General features: G+C 39.0%; 2 protein-coding genes and 1 non-coding gene across 8 annotated transcripts; 1 reads left to right on the forward strand and 2 right to left on the reverse strand.

The window, feature by feature from the left end:
* Positions 1-857: 857 nt before the first annotated feature.
* On the forward strand, positions 858-12116 carry LOC103946743. 6 transcript variants are annotated; one of them, XM_048583125.1, is made up of 20 exons: positions 859-1199; positions 1803-1924; positions 2120-2789; positions 2888-2976; positions 3083-3181; positions 3619-4336; positions 4481-5578; positions 5684-5804; positions 6419-8154; positions 8243-8369; positions 8677-8797; positions 8895-8978; positions 9117-9485; positions 9936-10031; positions 10228-10383; positions 10512-10691; positions 11080-11193; positions 11276-11458; positions 11549-11593; positions 11833-12116. In XM_048583125.1, exons 3-20 carry the CDS (start codon positions 2120-2122, stop codon positions 11965-11967), a joined length of 6141 nt encoding a protein of 2046 aa, XP_048439082.1. In that variant the 5' UTR covers positions 859-1199; positions 1803-1924; the 3' UTR covers positions 11968-12116. The 6 variants fall into 6 exon arrangements, with proteins under 6 accessions (XP_048439078.1, XP_048439082.1, XP_048439070.1 ...); XM_048583121.1 differs by lacking the exon at positions 1803-1924 and having other exon boundaries at positions 858-1199; positions 4484-5578; XM_048583113.1 differs by lacking the exon at positions 1803-1924.
* A 338-nt stretch (positions 12117-12454) lies between these two features.
* LOC103946744 (hydroxyproline O-arabinosyltransferase 1) lies at positions 12455-15171 on the reverse strand. The gene is made up of 8 exons (XM_009357526.3): positions 14674-15171; positions 14168-14235; positions 13858-14059; positions 13673-13770; positions 13486-13555; positions 13237-13308; positions 12957-13070; positions 12455-12830 (listed from the first exon to the last, which is right to left on the reverse strand). The coding sequence occupies exons 1-8, from the start codon at positions 15079-15081 to the stop codon at positions 12771-12773; spliced, it is 1092 nt and encodes a 363-aa protein (XP_009355801.2). The 5' UTR covers positions 15082-15171; the 3' UTR covers positions 12455-12770.
* Positions 15172-15641: 470 nt separating this feature from the next.
* On the reverse strand, positions 15642-15744 carry LOC125480211. The gene has a single exon (XR_007260604.1). It is a non-coding gene; the product is annotated as a U6 spliceosomal RNA (small nuclear RNA).
* Positions 15745-16087: the final 343 nt, after the last annotated feature.

Here is a 16087-nt window from a genome sequence, read left to right on the forward strand (position 1 = left end):
GAATGAAGAAAAATGTTAGCCTTCCAAAAGTTGCGATTTCCTGCTTTTAGCAGTAGAAACATGGCTAGGGGCCTAGGGCTAGCTTGGCTACAAAATACCACTTTCAGTCTAAACCTTTGTAGGCATCATGGCGAGTCCTAAAATCTAAGACATCCTATGAAAAGGTATAACAATATCCTTATCCAATTTCTGGAGTTGGATTCCACCCCAAATTTGGAGATGGAGATTTATGAAATCTACTTATTATATTTGTTGCATTGCTCCCCCTTGTCCAAACACAAACACAATCTTTTGGTGGTCCCAACTTCCTCCCACCTAACACATAATGTATGATTGATTACACTACCTGGGCGCATTGCTTTATGATATTATCAACCAATTATGTTGTGAACTTATGTATTCATACGTTAAGAAACTTAATAATCATTTGGTTTTTAAATTTTTTTTTCAAATTTAACGATCACTTAATAATATAAATCATGTGATTCGAACTTCCTCAAAAAGTCAATTCCGCACAATTATAGTGGTTTTTTACGCACTTTCATTTTTCATTTGGGTGGTTCAATTGTCAATTCGTTTATTCAACCGATTGAGAAGATAGAAAAAGAAAAAGAAAATGCGTGCGCAACATTTCCCTCTCGTTTCGAGTGGTACTTGTGACGCTACAGTGCCCGACCATAACAAGACCGGTCTTCTTTTTCCCAACCAATGCAAACCACCGAATCCAAGCTGTTTTCACAATCGACGGTCCACATCGCCCCTGCTTTCCCACCAATTACCAACAAACAATCTAACGGCTGACATTCGTTTATCCCGCCACACGCGTCAGCGCGTGAGCATCAGTGCGCTGTTTAGCCCTGCCTCGAACCACTGAGAGATGCTCTCTCTATCTCAAGCTTTTGCTTCTGTGAAAGCTCCACTGCTTACACTCTACTCTCCTTCTCTCTCGACTCTCTGCTGAAACCTAGGGTTTCTCTGCTGCTTTTGATTTTCCGATTTTTTTGACCGCCGCGACCATGTCTTAGTAGCCGTTGGGCCGATTTTCGTTTCCGGGAGATAATCGCCGGCATTTGATGGTGGTGTTTGACGGCGGTTAGGGTTTCTGAGAGCTCCGGAAGATGGAGAGCTCGTGGAAGCCTAAATATAGTTCGACATTCCCGTCAATGGTTTCCTCGTCCTCTCAGGAGCTTCGGAATCAGGTACTGTGTCCTTTTGGTGATTTTTTCAAATTTTTTTTTTTTTTTGCTCTTTTAATTGTTTGTTTAGTATATTTTGTAGTTGATGTTAATTGATTGCTTGTGCTTAAGTGTGTTGTACATTGAGATAGCTGTGTAGAAAAATTGTCAGAGGAAGCACATTTCAGCCAGTTTAGAAAGAAAAAAAAGTGTTGCATGTGTATATAATGTAGGGAGTCCCGTTCTCCAAACCCCGATGGTCCAAGAAAATTGTGGTACTTTCTCCTTCAGCGTTGGAAGAAGATCGAACGGTGGGCGACCACAGTTTCCTTGGACCATGGGGTCTTGGAGAACGGTTGTAGCCTTGTAGGCGTTGGAATGATTAAGTTTAAGTCTTTTAGTGAGCTTTTTTTTTTTTTTTTTTTTCCCGATTACGAATTTTTTTGTACTTCGTTTATTTATTTCCAAAGCATTTCTACTTTTCAATGAGTGTGTGACAAACTTCGGTATTTGTTAACTAGGATACATTGTGCTTCTAGTAGATTCGTTGCCCGTCTACTTTGATTATGATTTTCGCTGTTATTATTCCCTTAAATACAAAAATGCATATGTGTGCATGTTTGCTAGGAGAAAGAATGTACATATACAATGTGATTGTTGACCGTGACAGTAACCTAGGGGAACAACATTCTCTATGAACTGGTGTTTGTCGCGACAAGCGGGCGTGCGATTGAGATACTGTGTTCAAGGTCAAATATTTTGTATCTTTCTTATAGCCCTGTTTCTTAATGTATGTGAAACATATGTATTCTTTGAATATTTATTAATTGTACTTTGCACCATTCTGAAAACGCTTATCCCTCTATGCGTTTAAATTTTCTAATTTTGTGATCTTGGTATGTTTTTTCTCACTTTACGAACATGGATTTTTATTTGCAATATAGATGGAGAGCAATCCAGGGTATTATTCTTATCCACATGGCTCACAAGATTTAAGACCCACAATGCTTGGTAGATTACAAGATCCTGTACTTTCAAGCATTCCGTATTCAGATTCCCAAAGATCAGAACATGCTACGTTGGGAAATTCATTTCTAGCCCTCTTATCTGGGTCACAATCAGTATTCCAGTGTGATTTTCAAGGATTATCAAATCCAAAGCCTATGGGTACCTCTTGTAAGCGTCTGCCAGATAGTAATAATTTCATTGTGAATGGTACCGGAAGTGCCATTCCAGTCACATCCAGTGGGCTACTCCCAGAAAATATGAGTGGGCAACACCTGCAAGGCGGAGCAGGCTCTTTTAAGGTTTCATCAAAGTCAGTCCCAAGCTCCAGTTTTGGAAGCAAATCTGTTTTGTATGATCTGCAGAGTTCGGACCTGGCCAAGGTAGTCACATGTGACATGGTCTCTGGTAGTGAGAAGGTAAGGGGCTCTTTTTCCTTGAGCGGGGAATGGCATGGTGTTAGCACTGCAGATACTAGGAAGGCAGCGAAGGCTTGTGGAGCAAATATTCAATCTTCAAGAACAAAGTCAATGGATGCAAGCACCTCTATATCTAACCAAGCATTGGGTTTTATGAATGGTTGCCCTCGTGTTTTTTGTTCAACCACTAGTGAGTGCCTTAAGGACATTGGTCTTATTATTGACTTTGATATTTGGATGATAATTTACTTTCTGAACTTCAAGTTGATATTTTTATTATTTGAAAAGGTGGTTATCTACTTCTCAGCAATACAGGACTTGTTGGAATTGTTTGTTCATGCCATTGTCTCCACATGTCTGTCCTGAAATTTTGCGAGGTAGGTTAGTGATTCAATGATACTACAGATTTGCTAATTCTGATATATATTTGCAAAGAAATTGACTTGTAATTTTGCTTAAAAATCACTGTAACTTATTTTGCAGCATTCAGGGTTATATGATGTCAACCCGGGGGACGTCGTTCGTATGGACAGTGGAGAGACCATTGCCCAGTGGTGCAAGCTCTACTTCCTGAATTCTGGGGTAAGATCTTCAAGTCAAATACTTCCCTTTTGCTTTATGCTCTATTGCTTTGTGACGTTGCCTTTGTGCGCATGTCTTAGTGCAAGTGCATGCATGCATATGTTCATATCTGTAGATGCATGGGCATGTTTGTCTCCCCTGTGTGTATGTGTGTCAGTGTCACAACGTTTAGGAGTGTGCTTGTGTGTTGCAAAGAGTTACTCGTGCAGATAAAACCTCAAGTGTTTACTCTAGGAACCTGAATCCTTATTTCTTGTTTTATTTGAAAAGAACCATAGTTATTGAGTTTAGACTCTTACTTCCGCGTCGTCAATTACCATGTTTTCTCCCCCTTTTGACTAATTTATTATTGTCTTTTGAATTGAGAATTGGATTTCTTATTTGCATGTTTTTGAAGAACGACAACACTGGATCGTGATATTTTTATGATGCTTTAGATTAGGGTTCCGGGAGATCGGAGTGAATGGGACTGGCCTGAAGGATTATCAGCAACTGCCTCTTTGGCGAAATCTAGTCTGACTATGCCCAACATATCCAATAACTTGTCTCATATGGTTCGCTCATCTGGAGGTTCAGCAAGTTCTCAGCAGTCTTTAGATGGTGCTGCGCTCTTAAAGAGCCTCCTTACAAACCAGAATTCTGCTGTTGGTTCTGTACAAAATAAACAACAAAGGAATAGTCAGGATAGCAACAACATTTCTCTCAAGGGTTTGACTGGCACTTCACAGAACAATTTACATGGTATGGCTGATAACCTGATATTGGAGTGCACTAAGTCAATCTCAAATTTAGTTGGTTGTGGACTGCAAGATAGCTGTCAGTCCGCATCTGCTTACGTTGAGTCCATGAAGAAGGGAAATTCATCCATTACCTACCCCACCATGAAGAATGGAAATTCATCCATTACACACCATTCTTTACAGAACCAAAGAATCATTGGTACAGAATCAAACGTTTGCAGAACTGTAAATGGGAAGGATGGTGCCTTCAGGGATGCTGCAATTTCAAATATTGAGCTGAGGCTTGGTCAACCATACCAGTTGGGTCAAACTCAAACTTCAGGAAATTCAAATCTATCAGCTGTACGTCCACAGCTATTGGACACACATGCAAATCCACTGAAGTCTCTCTTTCCTGAACAGATGATTCCTAACAGTGCGTCAAAGCTCTTCTTCTTTTTCTTCCCATAAAGCATAGTACCTATGGTGTAAACTTTTCTATGTTAATATGTTCTCATTTTCCCATCATGGCTAATCAACCATATAGCATTTAATTTGTGGATATTTATTCTTTTTGCAGCAGCCAACTGCAGTGAAGGGGTGAAATTTGGCCAATCTCTTCAGTTTTCTGCTGTTCCATATAATCCCAGCACAAAAAGAGATGGAAAGCAGTTAAACCGTGGAAATAATGCATTTGTAATCAGTAATGCGATGGATGCTGCAAGAGTAGAGAAAACCAATTGCAACCTGGTCCAGGATTCTGTAATTTCATTTCTTACCAATCTCAATGCTCCACCTGATGAAAATTCACGACCAAAAGCCAGTAATTATATATATAATGGAGGTGAGCATGCTATGCGAAGTACACAACATTATGAAACTCATTCTGCCAAGTCTGAGCTCACTAGTGGCCCCCGGAATGGAGGTAATAATTTACAAAGGCAATTGAACATGTCTCAGTTGGGTTCCTATAGACTAATTGACAAGGCTAAAGGGGCAAGTTTTGTCGCAAATGATTCTCACCTTTCAAAGGATTCAGGGTGTAGAATTCAGAAGGAAATTGAAATCTCAAGCTCTTTCAATGGATTGAGTGGAAGCAGTGATCCTCGTTTCGTAACAGTACATAAAGACAGCTGCTACTCACACCAGTTGTCTGGTGTAGCACCCAATGGACCTGATTCTAGAAGATATTCTAATTTTCCTGTGAAGATTTGTTCTTTTAGTAATAGTGGGCAAGTTGGTCATGTTGATCTCCCACCCTTGACTTCATCGGTAGGATCTGGCATAATTTTTTCATCAGATGGAGTCTCAAAATGCATTCCTGTTAGTGCTTCAACATCTGTATCAGATCAGAGTCATCATCCACCTGCTTTATCTAGAGAACAGTTAACTGGACTAACCACTCACTTGCCCGATGATAATTCACGACTGCTTGCAATAAGGCAAATACTGGAGTTATCGAAGCAACACCAGGCATGGCCTTCCCTTCCCATGAACCGAGGGGAAGGAAGATTTGGTTGCTCTTCTTATATGCAGAATTCTCTTGTTGACACTTCAGCGTCCGAGAAGCAAGTCCAACAACTTAGTCATACCAGTAACCATGATGTCACCATTAAATCACACCAACCAGGTGCCAGCTGTAGAATTAGAACTGATGAAGGTTTTGCTTCCATGACTGGTAAGAACACTGTTTTTTTAATGCCTATGTATAAGTTTGGTTACGCAGGAATTGATTTTTTCACTCTTGTAGTGTAAATCTTACATTGGCTTTGTTTTCATTCAGGTGTTAACACCTGCTGTCATTTGTCAACATTGAAACAAGGAACTGCATTACATTCTAAAGAAGTTGATATGAATCATCAAATTTCCTTTGTTCCTCTGTTTAATGAGCAACACTCATCGAGGTTAGTTTAATATCTAGAATGGTTCTCAGTTGGAGTTTTTAATTTTGTACTGTATCACATTTTATTGGAAGTTGGTATTAAAATTTGAAGGTATTTAGTGTCAGAAGTGCTCCATCCTGCCTTATCTCAATATTTTACCCTGAATATCTGGATCAGTGTTTCATCTGAGATCAGTTTTGTGAATTTTGTTTGAATGGTTTGAGATCTTATCTTAGTGTTTAGACATTCATGCCAATTTCCTTATGCACAAACATACATACACAATTTTTATCTGCTTTTTTTATATATTTTGTATGGGGCATTTGCCTTTAAACTCTTGGATTGTGATGTATGTTTGTATGTCTGGGCACATGTTCATCTGTTGATGAATTTATATTTATAACTGCAAGTGAATTTGTATTTATATGTGGCATATTAGCTGTTATAAGCTCATCGACACTCCCAGGTGTCTTTCATTTTACTAATCAGTTATGCTCTCTTAAGCATTTTGGTTTACTCATATGCTTTGAATTTACTGTATGGAATCTTTGATGTACAATATTTTCCCTGAAAAATTTCAGTGTGATATCTGCTCCCTCTAACAGCTCTCTTCCTTTATTGTTTGTGCATAGCAGAAGTGGGAAGAACACCAATGAGCCTAGAGGGCATGAAAGATGCTACCACAAAGTTCCCTATGGTTGTTTTCATGGCAGCTGCAGTTGTGCAGCCAACATAAACTGTTTAGGAATGAATTTTGAAAGAGTTGGAGGTTTTCCTGCCTTTAACGAACAAATTGGAACAGTCCATGGTGAATCCCCCACGACATTTACTCATAAATGTGCTAACAACCATATTGTTCCAAAGGATAAAACTGTTTCCTTAGATCATAGGAGAAAGTTGAATGGGAAATTACCCAAGAACATCTGTAATGCTTCACAGTGGAAAGATGTTCCGAGTAAGGTCAAAGGAGTTTCTGATGTGATGCGTGTGGACCGTTTATCTAATTTGTTTGATGCGAGAAGACAAGATAGTGAGCAGCTTGCAGATACTAGTGTTAAACACTCCAATGGTACTTTGCAGATGGTGGAATCTTCGAAAGAGCATGAAATTTCTAATATTTCTTCTGGATGTTCTGCGCCGGCTGTTACCCAGGCATCAATTGAGGTTAACAAGATAGATTCTTCAACAGTTGATGCTGGGGATAATGGATGTGTAAGTAATCTTGTTTTTGACGAAGGGTCAGGCATTGATAAATGCGGGTCATCAGATGATGCACTTGAAAGCGTAAAAAGTGCGGAGTTCTTTGCCTCAACCAGCTTGAGAAAACTTGGGTCTTTTAAGAATTTAAATCATCAATCATCTAGCCTTCTGGATGAGCTTAAGCTCCTAAACTCTTTAACATGGAGAAAAGGTCAACAGAAAATCCCAGCTGGGCTTGACAAATATCCCCAGAACTCTGAGAGAGACTTGGAAACTGGGAAGAAAAAGAGAGAAATGGGTTCCAAGACATGTCCCACTTCAGGTCCTTATCCTGTACGAGAAGAAACCCCCAAATGTAATGACCCTGTTCAGGTTCCCTCTCATCCGTCAAAAAGTGCGAAGATGCTCATTCCATTGGGGCAATCCAAAACTCATACCTTTGGGGCCTGTGCAACTCAGTCCAGTTCCAAACCCAGACTGCCTATATCGTCTTCAGAAAAGAAGCTTTCACGTAAAAGAGATTTGCGCAAATTCTATGATGACAATGACAGAGAGGAAACTGATCTTTACCAGACAGAACCAAGTGGTGGTGCCAACTGTGAAACTGCCGAAGTTTCTGGGGGAAAGAAATGTAAGAGGGATTTCAATTCTAATGGTTCGAGGCATGTCAAAATACAAGAATCAGGTGAAGAAGGTGCTAGAAAAAGAAAGCAAACATCTGTAGGGTGTTTGAATTCATGTTCTATTCAGCTGGTGAATACTTGTTATAGGAAGGCAAGACCGATAGTATGCGGAAAATATGGTGAACTAGCTAATGGAAGTTTGCCTGGAGACACGCCAAAACCAGCAAAAATTGTTCCCCTCAGCAAGGTTCTTAATTCTTCTAGAAGATGCAAGGTCCCAAAAAATTGTAATCCTAAATCACTTCAGAAAACAATCCCTGGTGGGGCTGTTGTTTGTGGTAAACTAAATGGTACTTCCATGGAAAAAACGAAGAAAGGGTGCTCCATTGGAGAAAAGAAATGTCGTAAAGAGTTGTCCTCATTGGAGAAATTGGGAGATAATCAACGTGAGAAAGATCATGGTAAGCTAGGCGTTATTGCCCATGCTCAATTGAAGCTGAAGTCTAAGGAAATTCGCAAGCGTAGCATTTCTGAATTAACCGAGAAAGGTAAACATACAAATGTATTGCATTTCTTTTGTTGTTTAATCTACTGTTGAAACTATATACTTTACCCTAAATGATATTTGTTCATCAGGGAAGGATCCCAGCTTTGAAAGTGCTTCTGCTTCAAAGATTTCAAATTGTCTGCCAGCAGAGAGAGAAGGACAACTCCAAAAGAGTGGTGAAAATAAGCTTGGACTCTGCAAACTTAGTGCTAAAATGTGAGCAAGAGAATTGATCCCTTAATTATTTTGCTTTAAAAGTCTTCCTGATATTTCTTGTAAACAATGTTTCCCATTCTTGGCATGTTATACAAATGGAAAATAAGAACATGCATTAAATAAGAAAAACTAACGAAAAGTCCATAAAAAACTTCCCTTTTAATGAAAAGCCCTTTTAAAGGTATAATGAATAGTACCAGGGAAAGGTATAAATGTGGTTTTTTGTTTAAAGTGAACAGTACCGGGAGTGTTTTGTTAAAACTCTCTTATAAATACTGATGATTGGTTTTCCTAAATTTTCTTGCAGTTCCACTCTAGAGCAATGGTGCCATTCTGATTTGGATTCAGATGCATTCTGCTGTGTTTGTGGTAGCTCAAACAACGATGAAATCAATTATTTACTGGAGTGTAGTCAATGTTCAATCAAGGTATGTGGCAATCCAGAGCATGCTCAACTTGAACTTGAATATAATCCTAGTTCTTTTGTAATAACTTGGTGATACGGAGAAGTTTCATAATGAACAGGTGCACCAGGCTTGTTATGGTGTCTCAAAACAACCTAAAGGCCATTGGTATTGCAGGCCATGCCGGACCAGTTCAAAAAATATTGTAAGAGGAAGGGTGTTATTTTAGTATAATTTTCTTTTAGAAAAAACTTCATACATGTTTTGTTTCTTACTCATTTTCTTTCGCTTGAAATATTTTTTTTTAACTTGTGGATTGCAATGTGTTTGTTTCTTCATCTAGGTTTGTGTTCTGTGTGGTTATGGTGGTGGTGCCATGACTCAAGCGCTGCGAAGTCACTCAGTTGTGAAAACCCTTTTGAAAGCTTGGAACACTGAAACAGAAAGCATGCCCAAGAATAAGTTTTCATCAGTTAAAACTTTGCAAAAGGATTCGAGTGGGTGGCATTGCTTGACCTCAGCTGTCTGTTTTATGGGTATGTCCTACCAAGTTGATGTCGTACATAATAGCATTACAGCGGGATTACTTGATTCGGCAACTAAGCAATGGGTTCATATGGTTTGTGGGCTTTGGACTCCTGGAACACGGTGCCCAAATGTTGACACCATGAGTGCTTTTGATGTCTCTGGTGCACATCCTAGAGCAGATGTGGTAAGCATTAAAATCAATAATTGAGGGAAAAATAGATGTATAAATATTGATAGAGATTGTCAAGATTCTTTTCTTTGAAAGACTTGGTTTTGGATATATAACAAATGGAACTGGAGTTTAGCAAATTAGTGTGTTCTTCGGTACGCCTAAAATTAGAGAGAACATTAGGACTGGGCATGTTTTAAATGTTATAAGATGACACATGCTTTTTGCACCATGTCCATCTGTTAAATGCAATTGACTGTCAATAAAATATTTAAAATATCCTTTCTTTGGTTGGATGGGGAGGGAGAACAATAACATGATTTTCTCGGAAATAATAAGATACGAGCACATCCCTATTAACTACCATAAGTAAATATGTTTTTGGTCAAACCCAACAAACCCTACCCCCCCCTCCGCCTTTGGTTGGACATTAATTCGTACTTTCGTTAAACTACTTTTTTTCAGGTTTGTTGTATATGTATGCGAGCAGGCGGTTCATGTATACAGTGCAGGATTGCAAATTGTTCTGCTCAGTTTCACCCTTGGTGTGCTCATCAGAAGGTCTCAACTCTTTCTTAAAAATGTACCTGATGTATAATAATGTGCTTGATATTGTTTGTTTTGTGGTGTTTTCTTGGAATTTGTTGCCTTCTCATTGGGGTTTGTATATATTTTCCATACTATAAAAACTCCTTGTCACATTAAAACTGATTGTGTTTCTTGTCATTGGTTTTTTTTTTCTGTGTGGCCCCTTCAGGGTCTGTTGCAAAGTGAAGCTGAGGGTGTTGACAATGAAAATATTGGTTTTTATGGAAAATGTGTGCTACATGCTACATACCCAATGTGCGAATCAGGCCATGTCCCTGAAACTGGTTGCATTGAAAAACAGGAATTAACTTGCGCTAGAACTGAGGTATTTGACCTGACTTTGTGGTATTGTATTTGCGAGGGTGCCACTCAGTTACCTTCAGAATGAGGCTCTATATTATCCTTCTCTAATTTCATTGTTCTTCGATTTTTCATTCTTTTGTTTATGAGTAGGGTTACAAGGGCCGTAAACGTGATGGGTTCAGGCATAATCATTATGGTCAGTCAAAGGGCAATGGTGGATGCCTTGTTCCTCAGGAGCAGTTAAATGCTTGGGTTCATATTAATGGTCAGAAGTCATCCACTCAGGGGCTTCCAAAGCTGCCAGCCTCGGATATAGAGCATGATTGTCGGGTATGTTCATGAGGGATGAGGCTGCTTTACCTCATGATTCATTTTGGTTATTCAGTTTTTAATAAGTGAGATGCAATTTTATGGCTAACACATTGTGAAAATGCGAACTATGTTAGAAATAGAAAGTTGTGGCTCACTTCAGGATGATTGTGCAAATGTGGCGTTTCACTTCAGGATGTCAGTTCATGTTGCATCAGAAATAGAAAGTCGTGGCTCACTTTTGCTCCCTTGTGAATTATCATATATCTAATTATCACTGATAACCATGATTAGTGCTAATATTTGCAATAGAATGAGATACAGGGTTTTGTGATTGGAATTGGAAACTGTGGTAAAATTTACCATGTATAAGACTACTTAACCTTACAATGTTTACTTTCACTTGCAGAAAGAATATGCACGCTACAAGCAAGCAAAGTTTTGGAAGCATCTAGTAGTGTACAAGTCTGGCATACATGCCCTTGGCCTTTACACGTCTCGGTTCATTTCCCGCAGTGAAATGGTTTGGCATTCTCATATTTTAAAATTGGGGAATGTATTTTCCTATAATACCAGATATGATGTAGTATCCTTGTGCTTTGTAGGTTGTTGAGTATATTGGAGAGATAGTGGGGCTGCGTGTTGCCGACAAAAGGGAAAATGAATACCAATCTGGTAAAAAGCTTCAGTACAAGAGCGCTTGCTACTTCTTCAAGATAGATAAAGAGCATATTATTGATGCCACATGCAAGGGAGGGATTGCTCGTTTTGTCAACCATTCCTGCTCGGTAATTCTCTGTTCTTCAGTCAACTCATTTTTTTACCATTTTGTACTTCTCACTCAGTTCTCTCACTTTGCTGTTGATTTACCCGACCAGCCAAATTGCGTCGCCAAAGTGATGTCTGTGAGGAATGAAAAGAAGGTAATTTGGAATCTATCGTGATACTAAATTTTTTTTTCTCCTCTCTTCGAAGTATTGTTTGTTCAAACTAAAAGTTGTGTATGAAAATTGGTGTCTGGTCACATAAATTGTTTTAAGAAACTGTAGCCGTAGAATTTCGAAGCGATTCCCCTATTTTGAAATGTAGAGAGTTCACATTTGGAAGCAGAAATGACGTATGAATGTTTTGGGAGTGGTTACTGAGTTTTCCCAATTCACAGGTGGTATTTTTCGCGGAGCGGGACATATTCCCCGGAGAAGAGATTACATATGACTACCACTTCAACCATGAGGATGAAGGTAAGAAGATTCCATGTTTTTGCAATTCAAAGAATTGCAGGCGCTACTTGAATTGAGGACGAAGATGCGTGCATGTAATTATTCCTTGTTTTTTTCATGTATTTGTTGTAAATTTTCGTGGGACGACTTTCAAATATTAAGGATGTATAATTTTTGGTAAATTTGGAATTCCGAGCATGAAAATACCACATTAATATTGTCCTCATCTTCTTTGTCGTCCATCATCTGGTTACCATGGGAGCACATGTGGGGAGGAATCCAAAACCTTGTGGATACTTGTGGAGACATGCCGTCCATCGTTGTCCACCTTCCTGTGCGAATGAGATTCATTCTGGATCCCCACCGTTCAAAGGAGAGAGAGATCCCCACCGTTTCATCTCTCAATCCGTGGCTCCGGACAAAGAAATCCAGAATGAATCTCAATCCGAGTAAAATAACTGTACTTTTCCCGATGTCCGAAAACTCAGTTCAGGCGTCCACAATTCTAATCAAAGGGAAAATCCTAACATTGGTTATCAAAAGCTAACTTCAGAGCGTAGCAAGGAGAAAACAAATGTTACCATTTTCGATCATGAATTTGACGTTTGAAGTAAAAATGAGTGTGTGGATAACACATCCTTACCTATATAATTAACTTTATGATTCACAAGATGTATTCATGTTTGCGGTAAAATTCTCATAATTAGGTCATACGAGCAACGGAACTCGATTGTGAAGCCAAGTGTGCAACCCAAGCTGATTAGCGAGACATGAAAATTTTCGCAAACTTTTCCGCAAGTGGCATCAGTGTACCAAAAGGCAGCACAGCTTTATCTGTACAGGCTCAGTGTCTACATCAGCTCCAACCAGGCTCTTTTACCTATTCCCCCCAATTCGGAATGTTTGCTGTCGCTTCATTCACCATTTTCACCAGCGTCACCTGCACGTTTAAATTTCCGACACGATAGAATAAGCAGGGTCAACTGCATGTTTTTCGCTAGTGTAACCAATTATGCAGGAACACTACTACTACAGTACTACTGTACTACTAGGTGGTGATACATACCACACTTTCTGGAACACCATGTGGAGGCATAGGAAGGTTTCTAGGCGGTGCAACAGTACCATAAGATCGTTTGTCAAATCTCCATTCTCCAATTTTCCCATATGTTAGTTCACCCTGATATCAGAAAATCAAAACCAGATATTAAAGAGCTGAAAGTTCTTATTTCTTGAAAACTGAAGACATGTATTGGGCAGTAAATCAAACTGTCAGAAATAAAAATATCCTCACTCTCGATAGATACTGCACATGAAAGTATACAAGAGCTTATCAAACATCGTACCTTCATATTATAGTCGCATCCATAAGTGAAATGAATTATGAACTTCTTGCCAATTTCTTTATCCCATGGAGGCTGATATACATCAGAAAAATAGTAATGCTGGTAAGTTAAGCATTAGAATATAAAAATTAAAAAAATTGAAATTTTGTGAACCAACCAATTGATCTTGTAGACAGTAACGAATGGATAAATTAACTTGCGATCATGAAAAAACTTAAACATTACAAGGAAAGAAAACGGGTTCTAAACCTGAAGCATGAAATCCTTGTACAAGATATTACCAACACCATGGTGAGCGGATGCAACAGCATAAGCATACCTATATAATTATGCAACACAACATGATCGTAAAAGGTCAACAAGTGTTTTGATAGCTAAGGTAGTTGGAAACTTGTGTAATGTCATCAAAGAACTAAGTTAACTAGTGAGAGCTCACATTTCAAGCACCCATCCAAAAGCTTTGTCTGCTTCAGGATCCTTCTTCATTGCCAAAGAAACATTCATCCAGGTCGGAGCAATCTTCTTAAGAGATTCCTGAAAATGATAGATTTGAAAAATGTCAAAACACCATAAACCTAAAGATAACTGTTGCTATAACTGGCAGATGACAAGTTTAAATACCTTCCCAACAATGACGGGAGAATTTCCAATTGGATCAATGTTAGTTATTGGTCCCTTGTTCTCAGGGAAGTATTTCCGGAGCACTGACTCGTACCTTTTCGGTTCAATGTAGAAGAAAGGAAATGCGACTCCAAGCCCGTCAGTGGACAAGTTTGGTATGGGCTTGACAATCACATGATCGGGCTCCGACATCAGTATATAACTGCATACACGGTAACCATACAATATAGGTAAGTCAACCTTAACAGAAACACCAAAGATGATCCAACTTATTAAGTACTGAAACTAGGAAGTAAAGCATCGCTCGTACTCTTCTTTAATGTCTGCTTGCTGAAGCCATTGCACAAATGCCCATGGTCTGTTGAGAACTATATAACCCTGTGATTGCAGAAATGGAAGCTAAGAAACTACTACAAAGTAATTTCTACAAAAATAACAGTTACGGAGATTAATACTTCATCACCACAAAACTTCACCCGCTTCTTTTGTAAACAAGCTAGACCGAAAGAAGTTTAAATTCCTTCAGGGTTCCGTAATTCACAAGTCTAGATTGCATAATTTAATCATCAAAGTAAATTCTTCATCACTATATTAGCAATGTCCCCAAAAAAGCAACCAAACTCTAACTTCTCCATTTGCAACATTACTCAGCAACCCAAAATTCTAGACAAAAATAATAAAATCCCATCTCCCACACATACGAAAAAGTCCAAAATTATGCTAAATTCAGCTACCAACTTCCAAAAAGCAGATAAACATAAACAGAATAATCAAAATTCATAAAATAAATACAAATTAAGAGAAAAGCCCACCAACCCGATCCATTCCAGCAGGCAAAGGCTGAGCAATAAAAGTTGGGATTTCATCCATGTACTTGTCCGGCTTCCCATTATGCAAGATCCTAGTGAACCCGCCCATCTCCGAACCGGGTTCGTTCTGAAACTTCTTGAACCAGTAATACATGATCCTGCACTGCCACGTGTTGTAGACGGAGTCAGAGGCCGTCACCGCCGTGTGGAACAGTCGCTTGGAGCTCCCCGATTTTCCTCGCGATCTGTGAAATGGCATCTGGATAATGGGGTCCACACTAATCGACAATGATGTTTTCGACGGACCTGGAAGGTCCTGCTGGAGTGGCGAATTGGCTGAGATTATGATGTTATACGTGATCAGAGCTACGGAAAAGGTCACCAGTATGGTGAAGAAGAAATTTCCACAACCCATTGTATCTCTCTCTCTAGCTTGCTCTCTCTAAAAATGCCGCCTGGAGAAAGTCGTCTGTGTGTTCATCTCAGTAGCAAGTGAAGGTGGTGGCTGTAGCCTGTAGGTGCTCCGTTTCATTTAGATTTTACCCAACTTTTTTGGGCCCGGGCCTTTATTATGTTGGGCTGGTTGGTGTGTTTTTTTAATTTTTAACAAGCGATGGAGTTACTTGATTAAATAGTTAGCTGTTAGGTTAATTAAATTAACTTGGGAAGGTTAATTATGATCTTAATCAACTTACACTCCAATAAGCTATTCTTCTACTTAATAAAAATGCTACATAAAAGTTGCAAGAGTGCAACAAGACTACATTGGTGTTAGAGACAATTTTCATTGTAAGATGCTACATAAACGAGAGAGATCGCTGATAAAAGAGTTTTGTGATTGAGTTGTCGTTCAAACGACACCTTAACGCAAACAAGAAAATTATACAAAAAGGTCACTGATGAAGGAGCTTTGTGATTGAATTGTTGTCGGGTGAAAACCTCGACGAAAGCAAAAAAATAACCCAAAAATAACAAAAAAATTTGGACCATTTCTCGATTTATGCGTGTCATCCTTGCGCAGGGGCCATGCTAATCTTCTCTGTATCGTTCCAATTTTATCGGATGTCCCCGAAGGGACAAGCCTTGTTGGGAAGCATTTCCATATAAAGCCGTCGATATTAATGGTCACAGTCGATGAGGGACTAGCGTTCATTTGTATGTATCTGCGCGTTCTAATATATGTCTGAGAGTAGATACATAAATTATAAGGAGATACAAACAATAACGGATTTGCATATATGAGCCAACACAACTCGTACTCGCATTGTGTAAAAACGTATTTTTCCTTGAACTACTTACATTCAAATATATATACAGAAAAACTGTAACTCAAAAAAAATACAGAACTATTCGATACATAAAACTCGTTGGTGATGGGAGAGAGGAAGCTGATAAGCATGAGGCGTTGTCCTTCGGCTGGG

This window comes from the organism of the source record quoted next, unplaced genomic scaffold (assembly GCF_019419815.1).
Source record: "Pyrus x bretschneideri cultivar Hongxiangsu unplaced genomic scaffold, Pyrus_bretschneideri_v1 Contig1, whole genome shotgun sequence".
Classification (NCBI taxonomy): Eukaryota; Viridiplantae; Streptophyta; class Magnoliopsida; order Rosales; family Rosaceae; genus Pyrus; species Pyrus x bretschneideri.

What these genes read in the sequence shown, in the direction of transcription:
- LOC103946744 (XM_009357526.3), bottom strand. Translation starts at nt 15,081, where the DNA reads ATGGGTTGTGGAAATTTCTTCTTCACCATACTGGTGACCTTTTCCGTA. An exon ending in CAAGCAGACATTAAAGAAGA is followed by an intron (nt 14,060 to 14,167) that starts GTACGAGCGATG and finishes CCGTGTATGCAG; the next exon opens with TTATATACTGATGTCGGAGC. An exon ending in TTTGGATGGGTGCTTGAAAT is followed by an intron (nt 13,556 to 13,672) that starts GTGAGCTCTCAC and finishes ATAATTATATAG; the next exon opens with GTATGCTTATGCTGTTGCAT.
- LOC103946743 (XM_048583113.1), top strand. Translation starts at nt 1,119, where the DNA reads ATGGAGAGCTCGTGGAAGCCTAAATATAGTTCGACATTCCCGTCAATG. An exon ending in AGGTTTTGCTTCCATGACTG is followed by an intron (nt 5,579 to 5,683) that starts GTAAGAACACTG and finishes GTTTTCATTCAG; the next exon opens with GTGTTAACACCTGCTGTCAT. An exon ending in ATATAGAGCATGATTGTCGG is followed by an intron (nt 10,692 to 11,079) that starts GTATGTTCATGA and finishes TTTCACTTGCAG; the next exon opens with AAAGAATATGCACGCTACAA.